Genomic DNA, 16,431 nt, shown 5'->3' on the forward strand with positions numbered 1-16,431 from the left:
GCAGGAAAGTCTCTGTTTATAACAGAACAAGGGATGGGTGGGGGAATTTTGGGCACATGGAACCAGTGGAGGATTAGCATTATGTGCAGGCAGTTTACATCAGGAGTTCTCAAACTTTTTAATGTCATGACTCAATACCATTAAACAAGGGGTCTGTGGACCTCAGGTTGGTGACGCATGGTTTAGATTAACATGATGATTGAAGCAGACAACATGGGGCAAAAGCCCTGCTTCTGTGCTGTATTATTATTCTATGTTCTGTTCTGTGCTGCTATTCCACGAGTTACTTTATCAAATACCTCTTGCACACCATGTCAATGATGTTTCCATTGGTAATCCTATCAGTCTCTCTTGAAATAGTTGATGTCTCCCAAAGCTGCAACTCTGTGGCTTTCGCAAACCTTTATGCCTTCACTGTAGATTTGATCCTTGTATCCTTCCTAACTAGTTGCCAGTCCAAAGGATACTCCCAGTAAAGTACAGGCACACTAATCTTTTTTTTTCTAAATCTGCCTAAATAGATACTATCCAAGGCATTCCTTCTTTCCAGCATCACTGTATTCTCTTCGATCAGCATTGCTGTCCTTTTTCTTCCCTTTGCCATCTTTGCTGAATAAATGTATTCAGAATATTTTAAACTGCCTCATTACTGACACATCATTATTCTGTATAATTGCATCTGCAGCTGTTCACCCTTGTTTACCAGTTTTTATGTGTTATGTGTGCTCTGCAACACTGTTACGTCCTCTTTTTTTGGGCCAATCCCTTGAGAAAACGTTCCATTTTGAGTTTCAGTTCTTTTCTATCTCTACCAATTCTTTGCATGACTTTATTCTACTGTTAAAAATGTTGAAATAACTTAAAGCCATGTCAAGTAGCACTTTAAAATTGTCAAACACACCCAGTTAAATAACCCAAAAGTCAATATGTATTTTACTATGAACCTGACAAATGTTCCCTTCAGAACAATAATCAGCCCCTTTGTACAGCTGTCTTTGCTGGATAGATTATTCTGTCATGTGTTCATGTATACCAACAATTAAATAACTGTTACACTATTTCTAATATTTCTGTAACTGATGACCAACAATGTTAACAAAATAAAGAAATAATAATTTTATTTCCAGGTTTTATTTCAAATGTTCTTGAGAATGCTGAAATAATCAGGTAATTAAAGAGACACACAAAATCCTAGTGGAACTCAGCAGACCTGGCCTGCTGTGTTCAACCAGCATTTTGTGTGTGTTGCTTGAATTTCTAGCATCTGCAGATTTTCTCATGTTTAGGTAATTAAAGAGATTGATCTTTAATTACCTGATCATTTGAGAATCCTTAAAACATTTGTTTGAATTCTCATTCACCTTTATTCACTAAATAATCTGCGGATGAATGAGAAAATTTTAAATTTTTTATTTAATTTGTCCTTCAATTATTGATTTCCTTTGCATCTTCAATGCCTTTTCACAATGTTCACTTTAATCCATTGAAATCTTTCCTCTACATTGATAAGAAGCAGTTCTGTTTTCATCCAGCTTTCCTCTGAGGTGGGAAGTGCTGTTGGCAGTAAAATTACTATTCTTCCTGTAAACCCAAGCTTACAACAAAATACTTATTTCTGCATATCTTGAATAAGGTTTATCACCACATCATTTTACTCATGCCATATTTTATGTTCCCGAACTGAATTTATTTTAAAGTATTTGCAATCTGCAGATATACTGAAGAATCAGCCATCTATGTCATCAAAAAGTTCGTTGATTGCTTCTCATTTTTACTTTTGACAAGCAATTCTATTAATTTTATATTTACTCTCCATTTTTATGAACAACTTCTGTAATTGAAAATGATGCATTAACCAAATCATAATAGTGCAATGTAGTGAAACACAATGTTCACCAATTTAAGTGTATCAGTTAGTTTCCTATGACTCTGCAGACAGAATTGAGACCTTGTTTGGTTGTGTGATTAATTGACTAGGGTGTAACTTTAGTTCAATTCCTGGTTTTGATTCATACCTTCATTCCTTTATATCTCTTTTATAAATGGATACGGCTGCATTAATGAAGAATGACTAAGTTCATCTCATGGTAATTGTATTCTTAGGAGTGAGAGCACAAACAAATGAGTTTTGGGGTCAGCCACAAATCTTGACAAAGCAGTTACAAATTTGTTTCCCAGTCGATACTTATGAAAATTTGCAGGAGTTGCCAAGATGTTTCTTTGAGAGGCTGTCAGATGGGGTAACATGTGGGGTTGCCAAAGAAGCGATGCCCACAGAATAAGAAAATTGGTCGATTAATTTGTAGCACCAAACACTGCTAGAATTGTTAAACTCCAATCTTTTTAAAAACACTGTTCAGAAAGCGTTTTACTCCGAGGGCATGCTATTCAAAAAATGCTAATTGGCCATTAGAGAATTTTTGAAAAAGGCGTTGAGAACTTTAAAAACATTAAGATACTATGTATACAAGTGGTCTTCTGAAAAGGCTTTTGATAAATATGAATTTAGACATTAACAAAACAAGGGTCCACAAAGAATCAGAAGGTTTATGGGTAGCTTGGTACAAAATTGACAGAGAGGAGTGAATTGCACTGAACTAATTTTCTAGACTGGATGGGGTATGCTGTGATATTTCCTAAAGTTCAGCAATTTGATTACTGTTTAAAATGTACTAATGTCTTGGATTTGGAGAACATAATTTGTAAAAAAAATTACCGATATGAAGTCAAAAGCTGTGAGGAAGATAGCAGTAAATCACAGGAGAATCAACAGACTGGTGTAATAGACAAACAAATGACAAAGTACCTAATTCTGGGAATCCAGCTGGGGGAAAGTTTGTGAGATTTCTCTTACATACTGGACTAGAGATGTTGTGGTAAGCTCGGGAGTGATTTATCTTTAAAAGCATGATTGCTGTGCACAGTAGATGAAAAAATTGATTATCATGGCTGAGAGGACAGTAAAGAGAGAGCAAAGATTTATGGCAGTTGGCAAAAGAGCAAGAAATAAACAACTCTTATACAATTTGTGGGTGGGATTTGGAATTCTCTTTTGTAGGGGATGAACTGAAATTTGGTTGTAGCTTTCAAAAGGGGACTGAATAACTAATTGGAGGAAATATTCAATGATATAGGAAAATAGCAGGGAATAGGTGCTAACTTGGATTCAGTAGACTAAGACTTCCTGTGATGTTCCGGTCTATGATTGTATGAGTTGGTCTCCTGTCAAGGTGGATATTGTGCGTGTGAAAAACTTTCAAGTTAATTGCTTTGTTACAGAATCTAAAATGATGGATTTTGAGCTTCTAACTTTAATCTTTATCTTTCTTGATGAAACTAAACACAGCTCCCAAGAAAAGCAATTGGGAAACATTTCACATTGAGCTCTCTAAAACCATTTGTGTGGGGGTTGGGGGGCGATGAGACAAATACTTGTTTTCCTTTCTGTCTTAGTATAAATTTTGGAATATCCCCTTACATACAAACCAGGATAGGTCTACTGATGCCTCTTTATTGTGCATTTGGTTGGGAGGTTTCAACTGTACTAAAAATTGATATTTCCACTTGAGGTTGGTTAGAAATTAACTGAGCTATGAAGTTGATACAGCCATGATTTTATGTTCCTGTATAATCAATGTAGCTGTCGCATCAATAGAAAATTTAAATTGTCGTTATGTTAATGTGAGAAAATCACTAATCATTGGCAAACTACTTGCCAAAAGAGGGCAGTTTTGAAGTTGAAATGGGAAAATTAGGTTTTCTAAAATCTTAGTTTCTATTGTATCTTGTATCAATTATTGTAACTTGTATCAATTTTACAGTTACCATAAGCATAATAGATTGAGGGAATTCCACACTTCGACACCTGTCTTTAGATATTATCATGGCTTTCATTTTGATGCAGTTGTAAATTGAGTTTCCTTTTTATCTTGAATATTTAGTTTAGGACATTACATTTTCAACTCTTTTATTTTAGGGAGAAGATGGTCCAGAGGTACGAGGAGGCTCAGTGGATATTCTCATAGTGCATGCGACTGAGACAGATCGTAAAGGTACATGTACATTATAGGGATGACCTTCAAAAAATGGAGTTAATCAGTTTTCTTTGTGATTCAGATTCTAATAGGAAATTATTTTTTGCTAATCACTTGAAATTATTGTTACCATTTTGAATTTTACCATTAATGTTCTCCATTTTGAGGGTCCAATTAGTTGGTCTTTTATTAGTTACTTTAAGTGATTTATTTAAATGTTGCTTCAAATGTACTGTAAATTTAATATTTTTGTTGCTGGATTTATGTTTCCTGGTTCCTTTTGAGTTCTTACTATATGTTCCTTACATTATGATGTGACCTGGGCTAATGGATAAAGTCAGGATTTGGTTACTGGAGTAGTGACTGAAAAAGTCACAACACATTCCATAAAGTTAGAAGCATTCTTTCCTTTGGTTCAAGGAACATTTCTTAAGTTCTGTTAATTATGATGTTGAGGAATATTGGATGACATATGAGGTTATTTAGTATTCAAAAATGATTCATTTCATTCATACTTCCCACTGCCTGCCCATCTTCCTCCTCAGACTTAGTCCTTTACTGTGAGGCATTCCTGACCACCTATCGGACATTCATTCCACCCGAGGACATCATCAAGAAACTACACCATCGATATCCTTTTCGGGATTCTCAATTCGAATTTGTCGTAAAGGACAATTAATGTAGTGACATGCATCCTGGGAAAATATTACTATGATAACACCTTGCTTTAACCTTGTGCTACCTAATTATTTTCAGAAGCTAATGCATGCAGATATTTTTTCTTAACCTAAGACCACTTATGAGAAGTTTTGCCACTGTCCTGACACATTCAAAAAACGGGTGAGCAAGAATACATTCTTCGTTTTGGTACGAGTGGTGGATGAACTCTGGTGAGTAATACTGGCAATTGCAGTGTACAAACATGTTTAAGAAGATATAAAGTATTATTTGTCTGAAATAGCTTTTACTGCCTACATGACTTCAGAATTATTCATGTATTAAATCCAAATAATACTACTTGCATCTGTTTTCTATTTGTTGTCACATTTTTCCCATACCAAAACTTCATAAAGCTCCAGCAGAAAATAACACATCTCTTAGCAACCCACATACTTATTTGCCCAAACCTAAAAAAATTCCCTCCGAAAAAAATCACCAGAATTTGTTTGTGCTAATGCTACTTTTTTGATACTAAGTTTTAAACAATTATTTCTGACTAACTATTGTACCACCTCTGGAGCAAAAGAGTTAAATAGATCAGGCAGACTAAAAATAAATAGATTTCCAAAAAGAAATCTTGCTGTATTCTGGATATTTTACCTTTATTTTGTGAAATGGTTTCCCTCATACCAAAAAAGTTCAGCTGCAATATGTGAACCTCTGCCCTGTATTAGAGTGTGCGCAGTCCATATAATAAACATATTGCCGTCTTATGAAGCCGTTGAATTTGAAATATCTGTTCAGCTTCCCTCTTTGCATGCAATACATATTTTCAGTCTGTTTTGTGGTCTCTCAAGTATTTATTTAATTATCAGAGATCAATGTGATATGAGAAACTTCTGTCATTTAACATAAAGTAGAACTAGATGAAACTGGAGGTACTTCATTCAGTGAGATTCTAAATTGAACAGTGAAATAAATTATTGCAGTGACCCTTGTGTGTTAAGTAGCCTCAGATAGTTTCCTCATAGTCTTCATCTTTTCAAGTTAGTTGCACACCCTGGGAGCAAAGTGGTGCCAAATTTATAAGAATCAGTGTGTACCTAAGGAACTTGCATGAGTGGGCAAAATACTTTGAAGTGCTTTGTGCCCCGGCTGCACTTAGTCATCAGTGCTACGCATTCCAAAGCTGTGAGCCAAATTACTTGGCAGCTAATGTCACAGGTCCACGGTATACATTAATAGATTGAGTGGTATGCAATTGTTGTTGAGTGAATTATACAAGTGCAGCTAAGTATGCCCTCAGCTGTTTATAGTGGTTCCTATAATACCTTGCATCAGATTGATTAGCAGGAGACGAGATACTGTTTCCAAGTGAATATCTTTAAACATTTTTGTATCCTGAATGTCCTTTTTGGCTTTAAAAGCACTTGTACTCTGACAAATTTATTAATAAGGATAGAATCATGGAGTGTTCAGAACAGAAATGGGCCCATCATGTTCATGCTGACTATCAAATTCATATTCCTGTATACCAGGACATGATCTGTAACGTACGGAGCCTTGCCAATTCAGGTCTTCACCCAGATAATTAAATGTTGTGAGAGTACCTGCCACTACCAACTCCTCAGGCAATGTGTTCCAGATTGCAACCACCCTCCTAAAAAAAAAAAAAAAAAAATCTTAAATATTCTCTGAACCTCCCTTCTTCCTCACAGTAAACCTTCCCCCTCTGGTCTTAGATACTTCTTTCCTGGAAATGTTTCTTACTATCTATCCTGTCTATGCCCCTCATAGTTTGGTATGCCCCTATCAGGTCCCCCATCAACCTCATCTGCTCCAAGGAAAATAAGCCCAACTTATCCAGTCTCTCCTCATAACTGAAACATTTCCAACCCAGGCATCATCATGGTGAATCTCCTCTGCAGTCTCTTCAGAGCCATCATGTCCTCCTTATAGTGTGGGCATCAGGGCTATACATAATTTTAAAAATGTGTACAGTGCAGTTTAAGAAATATAATTTTACATTAATAGTTTTACAAATAAAGGATAATTGTATGATAAGTTAGGAAGGGATATGCTGAATGGTGGTGATCAGGGATTTTTGAAGGAAGAGATCCATTTTGTTTTGAGTGTAGTTTGGTTCTTTAATCTCAACTATGATTCTGTAAACCTATTCGATCAGTGATCATTACATTGCAATGTCGGCAAGAAGCAATCTGGGATACTAAGAAGTATTATAGCTAATAAAAATGGTCTGTTTCTCCCCAGTTGAATAAAAGTAGTTCCAGTTGCCAGTATCTAATTACTCAGAGATTAATTGCTAAATACCAAATCATCATGAAGATTTTCTAGCAATATAAACATGGAATCTTATCTTGTACCTGTGGTGCAGAAGTAATTGAGTGTGTGTGGATAAGAACAAGCAGTAGCTCAGATGAGCCATTTGGTCTGTGTTTCTGGTTGCCTTTTGGGTTTCAGTGCAACAGGAGCAAAATGTTCTGTTTATGGTAGAGACTTGCCTTTGTGCAATGACTTCTGACGATCTCTTAACATCCCAAGTGTAGAATGGATGTTTGTTACATATACTGAGATAATTCATTCATCTCTTCCTTATTTTGTACCTGTACCTTCTGGCTGTACCTGTTTCTCATCTATGTGTTGTCTTTTGGCGCTATCTGAAATGTGTCCCATGACAGAAGTCCTAACAATACCAGTGCAACTTGACTACAATCCTGTTTGATTCTCTGGATAGGCAGATATGGGGAACTTCAAAGCCATCACCTCTAGTTACTACTCCAAACTATTTTCTTGCTATCCATAGCAACTGTAAGAGAGTTCAGCAGATATTCGGAACCCTTGCAATATATTTAAATTTGAGGTGCGTTTTCTATCACACCTTCATTATTACTAAGACCAGCTCCCTTCCCCAAATTTATTCATTTTTCTGGATGTTAGCATGTTTCTTTGCTATCCCTAATTGCCTTTGAGAAATTAATAGTGAGCTACTCTGAATTGCTGTAGTTCTTCTGGTACATGTTGTTTTAGGATTGTGACCTGTCAAGAAGAATGGTGATTTCCCTCTCCCACTCAATGTGTACCTCGTTTTCCATGCAATTGCTCTCTTATTCTCACTTTAAGGACCACAGGTTTTTGAGATGTTGTTATATAGTTCAGTGGGGAGATTAGTATTGATTGGGGTGTCACTTAGTGGGCTCTGTCAAGCTGTCTGTGTTGTTGGAGACGCAATCTTCCTAGCTGTGGACAGTATTCTTTACAGCAGATTTGTGCTTTACTGATCGTGGAAAAGTTTTGGGATGTCAGGGTGTGAGGTACTTGCTACAGCATACACAACTGATTTATTCTTGTAGCTGTACTGTTTATGTGACCAGGCCCTGTTGAATTTCTTGTCAGTGGTGACTCCCCAAAATAAATTTGTTGGGTGACTTGGTAATAATGATCAGAGTAGATAGTTAGATTTTCTTTATGGTGATGGGGTCATCAACTGACATTTCTGATGTGAATGTTACAAACCATTTTCCAGTCTTAGCTTGATTGTGTTGTAATGTTACGTGCAGACATGGATAGGCGAAGGAGTTGCGATCATCCCCACTTTCGACCTGTATGAAGGAAGGCAGATCATTAGTGAAGCTGCCAAAGGTCGTTGGGCCTTGGATGTTGTCGTGAGCAGCTAGTGATGAGTTGGCAATGGAGTAAGTGGTCTTAAATAAGCCATCTTCTGTGTGAACTATGACTTCAACCATTGGTATGGGTTCTGCTAGGGCTACTTCATGCCACACATGATAAAATACTGTTTTAATGTCAGAGGCAGTCAGTACTTTTGCCTCTTCTCTACATCAGATTGTTGATCCACGCCTGGATTAAGACTAAGATGATTTATAGACTCAAGTGGTCCTAGTAGAATCCAAGCTAGGCATTGGTTGCAGGTATAAAAACATTGCAAACTTCCAGCAGGTTAGACAGTGTGCATGAAAAGAAGGTGTTAATGTTCAAGTCCTAAAATCCTTTGTTAGACTGGAAAAGAGGGAAAGCAAGTTAGTTCTCAATTTCAGCAAAGGGGAGGAGAACAATATATCTGATGTGGAGATAGCTAATGGTTTGATAGTATTTCGAGCAGTTTGTGTTTTGCCTGTGTTAGGTGTTGCAAAAATTGGTTGTGGGACATGCCCAGCAGCTCAGCTTGCATTAAAAGAGAGTCACAGCAAAAATCACTAGCAGAAATGTCACGTTATTGGCAAGTCAGTTTATATTGCACTTCATATTATTTTGATAATTGGGAGTTGACTGATTTGGGCAGTATTTCATTGGATTGGATTTTTCCCATTTCTTCTGAACACAATATTTTTAGTAATATTTCACATTGGCTGTTGCCTATGTTGTAAGTACATAGGTGCAGCTTGGCTCAATTTGACACTAGTTCTGAAGTGCCGGTACTCAATGTTACAGTTGGGATGTTGAGTTGGCGAAAGTGCACAGCCATTTCATGAGAGTGAATCAACTTGGCAGAAGACTGGCTGAGATGCTCGTAATCTCAGGAGGAGCTTTTAGTAATATTGATAACTTTACACTTGCCTCAATTTATCTGTTGAAGTCCTCGACTGTGCCTTTGCTATCTCTGGCGTTAATGTTTGCAAGGCACTGCTAAGTAGGACCACATCTTCCATCCTTCAACTCTTCCAAACTTCAGCTGCCTATACCCCATTTTACATTGTCGCATTTCCCTGTCACTTCTCGGCTCACTACCTTTTCATTAGCTTGTAGATTAAGCAATTTCAAATGTCTCGTCTTTTTTATCTACTCTTTGCATTTAATGTCCTTATTTCTACAACCTTCTGTGCTCCATTTGTGGCTTCTTCACATCCCCAATTCTAACCACTCCATCGTTGGCAGCCCCTTTCCATTAGCAGCCACCCCTCCATAAAAATCTCCAACTTTCTGCTACTTTACTGCTTTGAGATGTTTCTTTTATCTGCATCTTCTTCTCCTATGATAAATCCTTGTGTGTCTTTGTTGAACCTTGTTTGAATAAAGCACTTTTGTAGGGAAGATTTGCTATTTTAAATAGTGCTGTATAATTGCAAATTGTTGCTTACAGTTAATGAAGTACACTTAAAATGTTGTTTGTGTGATTATGCTGGAAGTACCTGAGTTACCTGGGGGGGGGGGGTGGAAAGGATCTAAAACTAAACTAGTGAAACTTGCAAATTATGATTAAGTTAACTTGTTCTGTGAGCATTACATAAAATCCAATACCACTGCCTTAAGGGTGTTCATGTGATTTAATCGCAACTAGTGACACAGATTATGATAATATTTAATGAGAGGAAGTAACCTACATGTCCTTTTTAACATCTGTATACCACTGTTTTTTCCTGTACACATCTCACAAGATTATGTTCTATTTTAAAACAGGGTAAATATTAAAAATCTGCAATACGAATCTAGAAATACTGCCTTTTGTGCTATACTTGTTGCTCATCGTCTGATCGATCGCTTTTTGTTGTTTTCTTTCCCAGTTTGGTAGAGCTATCGGATGACATCCTGAAGTTGCTAATGGAACTTGTGTTCCGTTTAGTGTGTAGTGGTGAACTGAGTCTGGCCCGAGTCCTAAGAAAGAATATTCTGGATAAAGTAGATCAGAAGAAGACGGTGAAATATTTTGGTTTGATGAAGCCATTGGCTGCACGTGGGGTAGCAGCAAGGTACGGGTTCCATGTATTTTTTAGACATTCTTTTATCTTGGTTACTTGGAAGGTTTATAACTAAATAGATGCAAATAGGTAGTCTGTTATTTTTCTGTCAGTATTTGAGAGAATCTGTTCTGTGAAGCAGAATCAAATCAATCCTTGATTTTCACTAACACCTGAACTGTCTTTTATCCCTTCAGGCCTGGAACCCTTCATGACTTCCACAGCCATGAGATTGCTGAACAGCTGACGCTGCTAGATGCTGAGCTGTTCTACAAGATAGAGGTAATGTTCTGCCAGGGTATACTTGAGTTAAGTCATTGCTCTACAAATCATACAGATGATTACATTTACATGAACTATACTGACAGATAAGCTGTCAGGTTGAAACCGTACTGTTCTACTTGAACTGTTGAAAATATTGTAGTCCAGTGGAAGTTTGGATTAGAGGATTCAGATGAGGAAAAAATAATCTGGGTGATAGTATTTGTGCCAGTTTTGTTTTTAAAGTAGCCTCATTCCTCCTTTTAACACTAGTTCATAGCACTGAAGTCCTGCTTGAAGGGTTTCGGCCTGAAATGTCGACTGTACTCTTTTCCATAGATGTTGCCTGGCCTGCTGAATTCATCCAGTATTTTGTATGTGTTGCTTGGATTTCCAGCATCTGCTTATTTTCTCCTGTTTCTGAAGCTCTTCAATATATGTCTTTCAGGTGATGAGGAATTCTGCATCTATCATCCTTTCAGGCAGTAGTGTCCAGAACCTACCACCCTTTATTCTCTATCTACTAATTACTATAGTTCTTATGTCCTCTTCTTGGATCCACCCTGTTTACTTTCTCTAAGTCTGTCATTATTTTAGACATACAGTTAAAATTTCCCTCATTCCCTTCTGTTTCAAAGAAGGCAAATCAAGCATGTCCAATCTGTCCTAATGGCAACACTTTCAGTCATGATAGTTTCCTTTGCAACCTCAGTGCAGTTGCATCATTCCTGTAATATGATGACATAGTCCTGTGTTATAATCTCCCTGCACTTGGATTCCATGCAAGAGTTTGTGAAGCAAAGCATTACAATATGCCTTTTTAACTGTCATATTCACTTGATCTTCTGCCTTTTAAGGATCTGTAGACACCTTTTTTCCTTTGTAGTAACGATCAAGTACAGTGCACTCCTCTGTCTTTTTGCATCTTCTGAGGTTCATTGCCCTATTTCTAGATTGTTATCTGTACAGACCATTTATATCTTTCTGTCTCTAAAGGTTTTGTCGTTGGTGTCACCCATGTGTCAATATGTACACTCCATCATGCTCCAAACACATTTACTAATATATGTAACAGAAAGAAAGGACTGAGGGCAAAGCCCAGCGGAGTCCTGCTAGTAACACAATAACATCAGATCAATGTAAGTGAGCATACATGAGAAGACCACTGAGAATTAAGTACATCTTTGCTTTTGTGGTTTGTAGTACAAATCCATGGCCAGTAAAGATGAATTTTGGACCATGGCCATGGTTTGTAGACGCGTTTATTGTTGAAGGCAGCCCAGGCTATGCTTCAGGAAGAGGTCCTTATTATCGGATGCAAATGGAGAAATTTCAGCTGTCAGCTTCATGTTTCTTTAGATTAAATTAGCTTTATTTGTCACATATGCATTGAAATGTACAGTGAAATGAGTTATTTGTGTCAACAGCCAACACAGTCTAAGATGTGGTGGGGGAGGCCAGCAAGCGCCAACATAGCATGCTCTAACCTGTACATCTTTGGAATGTGGGAGAGAACTGGAGCACCTGGAGGAAACCAATATAGTCACAGGGAGAATATACAAACTTCTTACTGATAGCAGTGGGATTGAAGCCCAAACTTGTAGCTGGTGCTGTACAGCATCAAGCTAGTCGCTGTGCTACCATGTACACTCCCAAGTCAGCAACTGTGCTGCTGTAAAATTTAAATACTATTGGTGATTGCTTTGCGCTGCAGTTTGCATTCTTATCCAAGTTGTATAGTACTGGTCCAGCAAATTGTTTGGTTATATTCATCTCTCTGTTTTTATCACTTCTCTTAATGACAGATTCCTGAGGTTTTACTCTGGGCCAAAGAACAGAATGAAGAGAAGAGTCCGAACCTAACACAGTTTACAGAGCACTTCAACAATATGTCCTATTGGTGAGTATAAAACAGTGTTCTCAGCTCTATGGTGCCAAAATGGTTGAGTTAAGAAAAACTGAGTTCTGGGTGAAACAACTGATAGCTTCTGCTTCTGAATAAGGGGTGGAATAAAAGTGGGCAGTGCAAGATCAGGAGTAGTACTGGGATTGAATGCCATGACAGTAGTGAACAGTAGAGTGGAGAATTTTACATTAATTATGATCTGGGAAGCACTGGTTCAGAGTTTGGTGATGGGATCATGAACTGAAGAGTGGTCTGAGGAAACGTTAGAGAGCTGACTTCTAGCTGGGTAGAAATCTGAACTGATTCCACATACTATGACCTCACTTTAAAGGACTGCAACTCGTGTTCTCCGTATTATTTATTTATTTTATTTGCCATTTGTCTTTTGCACGTTAGTTGTCAGTCTTTGTGTGTAGTTTTTCCATAGATTCTTTGGTAGTATATGGTGACATATACATACTTCGATAATAAGTTTACTTTGAATTTTGTGCTAAAAGTTAGTTTGCCAAGTTATCTCATCTTTGGCACTCAGGTTTACTGGCTGTATCAGGATTGAAGAGAATGGGAAGGATTTAAGGCAAAGGAACTGAAGTGGTCAATATCAGTCATAATGAAAAGTTGGTGACGGAAAGGAAATCCGAGCAAAAGGTCCAGATGGAAGGAGATGGCCAAAGTGGTCAACTCTTCAGTGGGGAGAGGGCGGTGTTGGCAGGCTGCTTTAAACCAAGACGTAGGCACAGAGTTGAACGTGAAAGAAGAGCTTAACGTCATGTCAAGCTGTATCCAGTAATGTTGTAAGGAGGTTGCAGTGGAAATAATTGTGAAATACAGTGAAAATATACCAAAAGGTTCCTGCAGACAGGAACAGAGTGTACATCAGTGCTGCTGAAGACTTTCAAAACTGATGTTCAGCATTCAGCAGAATAGCTTTGGTTTTAAAATTTAAGACTCCAGGTCTGAGTCCTTTACATTGCAAATTAATCAAAGATTATTCTTTATACATATATGTAAACACCAGAGGACATTATGGTGATTTGTTTGTAGTACTTTCAGTCCTCTCCCTTTTATCAGATCTTTGCTGACTTTAGCAACAGGTTCACACTGAGGTCTCACATTGTGGAGAACTGTGACAGAAGACACTTGCTCATTTTTTTTTTAAGAGAGGTAGTGCGGAATAGGTCCTTCTGGCCCCTCAAGCCACACTGCCCAACAACCCCCGATTTAATCCTAGCCTGGTCATGGGACAATTTACAATGACCATTTAACCTACTAACAGATCTGTAGGAGGAAATTGGAGCACTCAGGGTGGGGTGGGAGGGGAAAGGAACCCACATATTCCACGTGGAGGATGTACAGACTTCTCACAAATGACGTCGGAATTGAACTCTGAGCTCTGACACCGGGAGCTATAATAACGTAGCTAACTGCAGTGCTACCGTGCAAAGCGATACACTTGCTATCGTGAACTTGTGGGCCATGTCTGCTTCTCCACAGTCTCTTAAACTAATACCTGTGTTCACCACATGTTACTTAAGCAATGTGTGTTAACAAGGCTGAGTGACTGCAAAGCATTGCAGCTAAGCCAGATGTATTTTCTTGGTACCATTGTGAGTCTCCAGGAATGGCTGCTGGTTATCCATTGAGAAACAGTTCTCATGTTAATCCTTTGGTCTTTCAGGGTGAGGTCAATAATTATTCAACAGGAAAAGGCACAAGATCGAGAACGGTTACTCCTCAAGTTTATCAAAATCATGAAGGTTTGTAAACTGGTATAGAGTTTAATCTGCATTTCTTGTAATATTTTTCTGCTGTCACTACACTGGAAGTTGTAAGATTTGCTGAAAACAGATGTATATAAAGAATAGAATTTAATTTTAAATCTCTTGCCACTTTGATGATCTATGGCTAGAAAAATATGTAGTTGTATATAGTGAAATCAATGTATTATCCATTTAACTCTAACTTTGAAATCCTTGCAGCACATGTTGAAATTCAAACTTTTTGTTTCCTTTTTAGCACTTACGCAAACTGAATAATTTTAATTCATACCTGGCTATATTGTCTGCATTGGACTCAGCACCTATCCGGAGGCTGGAATGGCAGAAACAGACTTCAGAGGTAAGTTTCCTCTTGACTCTTCAGGCATTTCTTAATGATTTGATTCATTTTTGCAGAGTGCCTTCAGTACACCAAAAGTTCTTTTTAAAGTGACAGTCACCCTGGTTTTACTGTCTCTTCTGTAGTGTCGTGTCTGTATGGCATTTTGTGAACGAGTACCTGCATGTTTATTTCAATGTAAAACACTCATTGAGAAAAAAAGTTTGAAAATGAACTGGTTGGATAGTGTATGAATTACAAAATCCAACCAGGTAGTTAACGGTGAATCATTACCAATCAATGGTGAACAATGTACTAGATTCACTGAGCCACAACTCTTGAACTAATTCTGTGACCAACAGAGTAACTCTTAGGCACACTTTTATGTCCCATGTTCTCAGTTTGTTTTAACAGTTTGTCTTCTTTTGCACTTTGGTTGTTTCTTGGTCTTCGTGTATGTGTGTTTTTAAAGATTGATACATTTTTTATTTTTCCTCTAAGTGCCTGCAAGGAAATGAATCCCACGGTAGTATATGGTGACATCTACATACTTTAATAGACTTACTTTGAACTTTGATGGATTGATAAAATTGGAATGCTTTCCCCTGCCCCCACCCCCCCAAGATTAGATTCAATATAGGTGATTTGTACACTACAGGCATATGTGACTAATGACATTCATGTACTACATAATCAGATGAAATTGGTCAATATTGTCATTGACACATGTGTATCCTTCAAATTGAGGAACAAAGCTCCATGGAAGTTGAGGTCATTGCAGATTATACAACATTAATTTAAACCTAACCTTGGAGTAGCTTTTTTTTAAAGGGAATGTGGTGGGTTGCCTAAGTGGCAACTTAATCTTTACTCAAGGCAGTTTATAAAACAATGTCTGGAGGGAAGACTGAGTTTGAGTAACTCAAGTGTCTGAAGTAACTGATACTAAGCTTTAGAACACAGTATTATCAGAATTAGGTTTAATCTTACTGGCATACGTTGTGCAGTTTGTTAACATCAGATGCTTCTGTATTACAAGCATAACTTCTAGCATCATAGTGCAAGCAGATGCTGGTACGTGGTTGATTTAAAAACCTATGGCACAGCTAGACTGTGTTCCCTGAATACTGATTATGAGAACGTATTTGAATGTCTGTGCTGAGCATGACTAAACTGCAGAGATGACAAAAGTTGTTACTGAGCCTTTTTACTATAAACTATAGAGACAGAAGATTAATAAAGTGAAGATTAATCGTGTTCAAGAGGATGGTGACATTTCTCTTCTAAAGTGAGCTGAACTGATGATTAAATCAGCTGGGCTTTCTTTATAGCACTTCTCGCCACACAAGAAGCTCATTATGCTCCCCAGCAATTGCTGTGGCAATTTTTTGCCAATTGTCCAAAGATAAACAGTAGCTATTCTCCTGGGGAGAGAGCTATTAAAGATAAGTGGACTCTGGCTTCAGGCAAACACACCTGTTTAAATGGAGATTGGATTTTAATCAACTCTCCACAGGGCACTCAGTAGCCCTGAAACCTGATCCAGTTAAAGTGGATCTGTATAGAAATTGCAACAGTGAAACATTTAGCCTTTGCTTATCCAATACTAGCGTTTATCTGCTGGTAAAGTGTGGCCCTAATCCCCCTGTGCCCAATGTCATTGTGTAGATTGTTCTTTTGACTACCATTCAGTTTATTCCAATTTGTTAATATGATTTCTGCTTCAAACAATATTGCATTATGCACTAATAGAATTAATATG

The 16,431-nt window shown here is 37.6% G+C and overlaps 1 protein-coding gene across 7 annotated transcripts in view; it reads left to right on the forward strand.

Annotated features, from left to right (window-relative positions):
* The window catches only part of LOC140186182 (rap guanine nucleotide exchange factor 1-like), a 177,728-nt gene that overhangs the window by 145,937 nt on the left and 15,360 nt on the right, over nt 1–16,431 (forward strand). For all 7 annotated transcript variants that reach the window (XM_072240117.1, XM_072240118.1, XM_072240120.1 and 4 more), the window contains 8 exons: nt 3,977–4,052; nt 4,580–4,664; nt 4,832–4,924; nt 10,232–10,417; nt 10,603–10,687; nt 12,472–12,566; nt 14,251–14,329; nt 14,589–14,690. In XM_072240117.1, the coding sequence (XP_072096218.1) occupies nt 3,977–4,052; nt 4,580–4,664; nt 4,832–4,924; nt 10,232–10,417; nt 10,603–10,687; nt 12,472–12,566; nt 14,251–14,329; nt 14,589–14,690 (801 nt within the window). The remainder of the gene's footprint in view (nt 1–3,976; nt 4,053–4,579; nt 4,665–4,831; nt 4,925–10,231; nt 10,418–10,602; nt 10,688–12,471; nt 12,567–14,250; nt 14,330–14,588; nt 14,691–16,431) is intronic.

This window comes from Mobula birostris, chromosome 22 (genome assembly GCF_030028105.1).
Source record: "Mobula birostris isolate sMobBir1 chromosome 22, sMobBir1.hap1, whole genome shotgun sequence".
NCBI lineage: Eukaryota > Metazoa > Chordata > Chondrichthyes > Myliobatiformes > Myliobatidae > Mobula > Mobula birostris.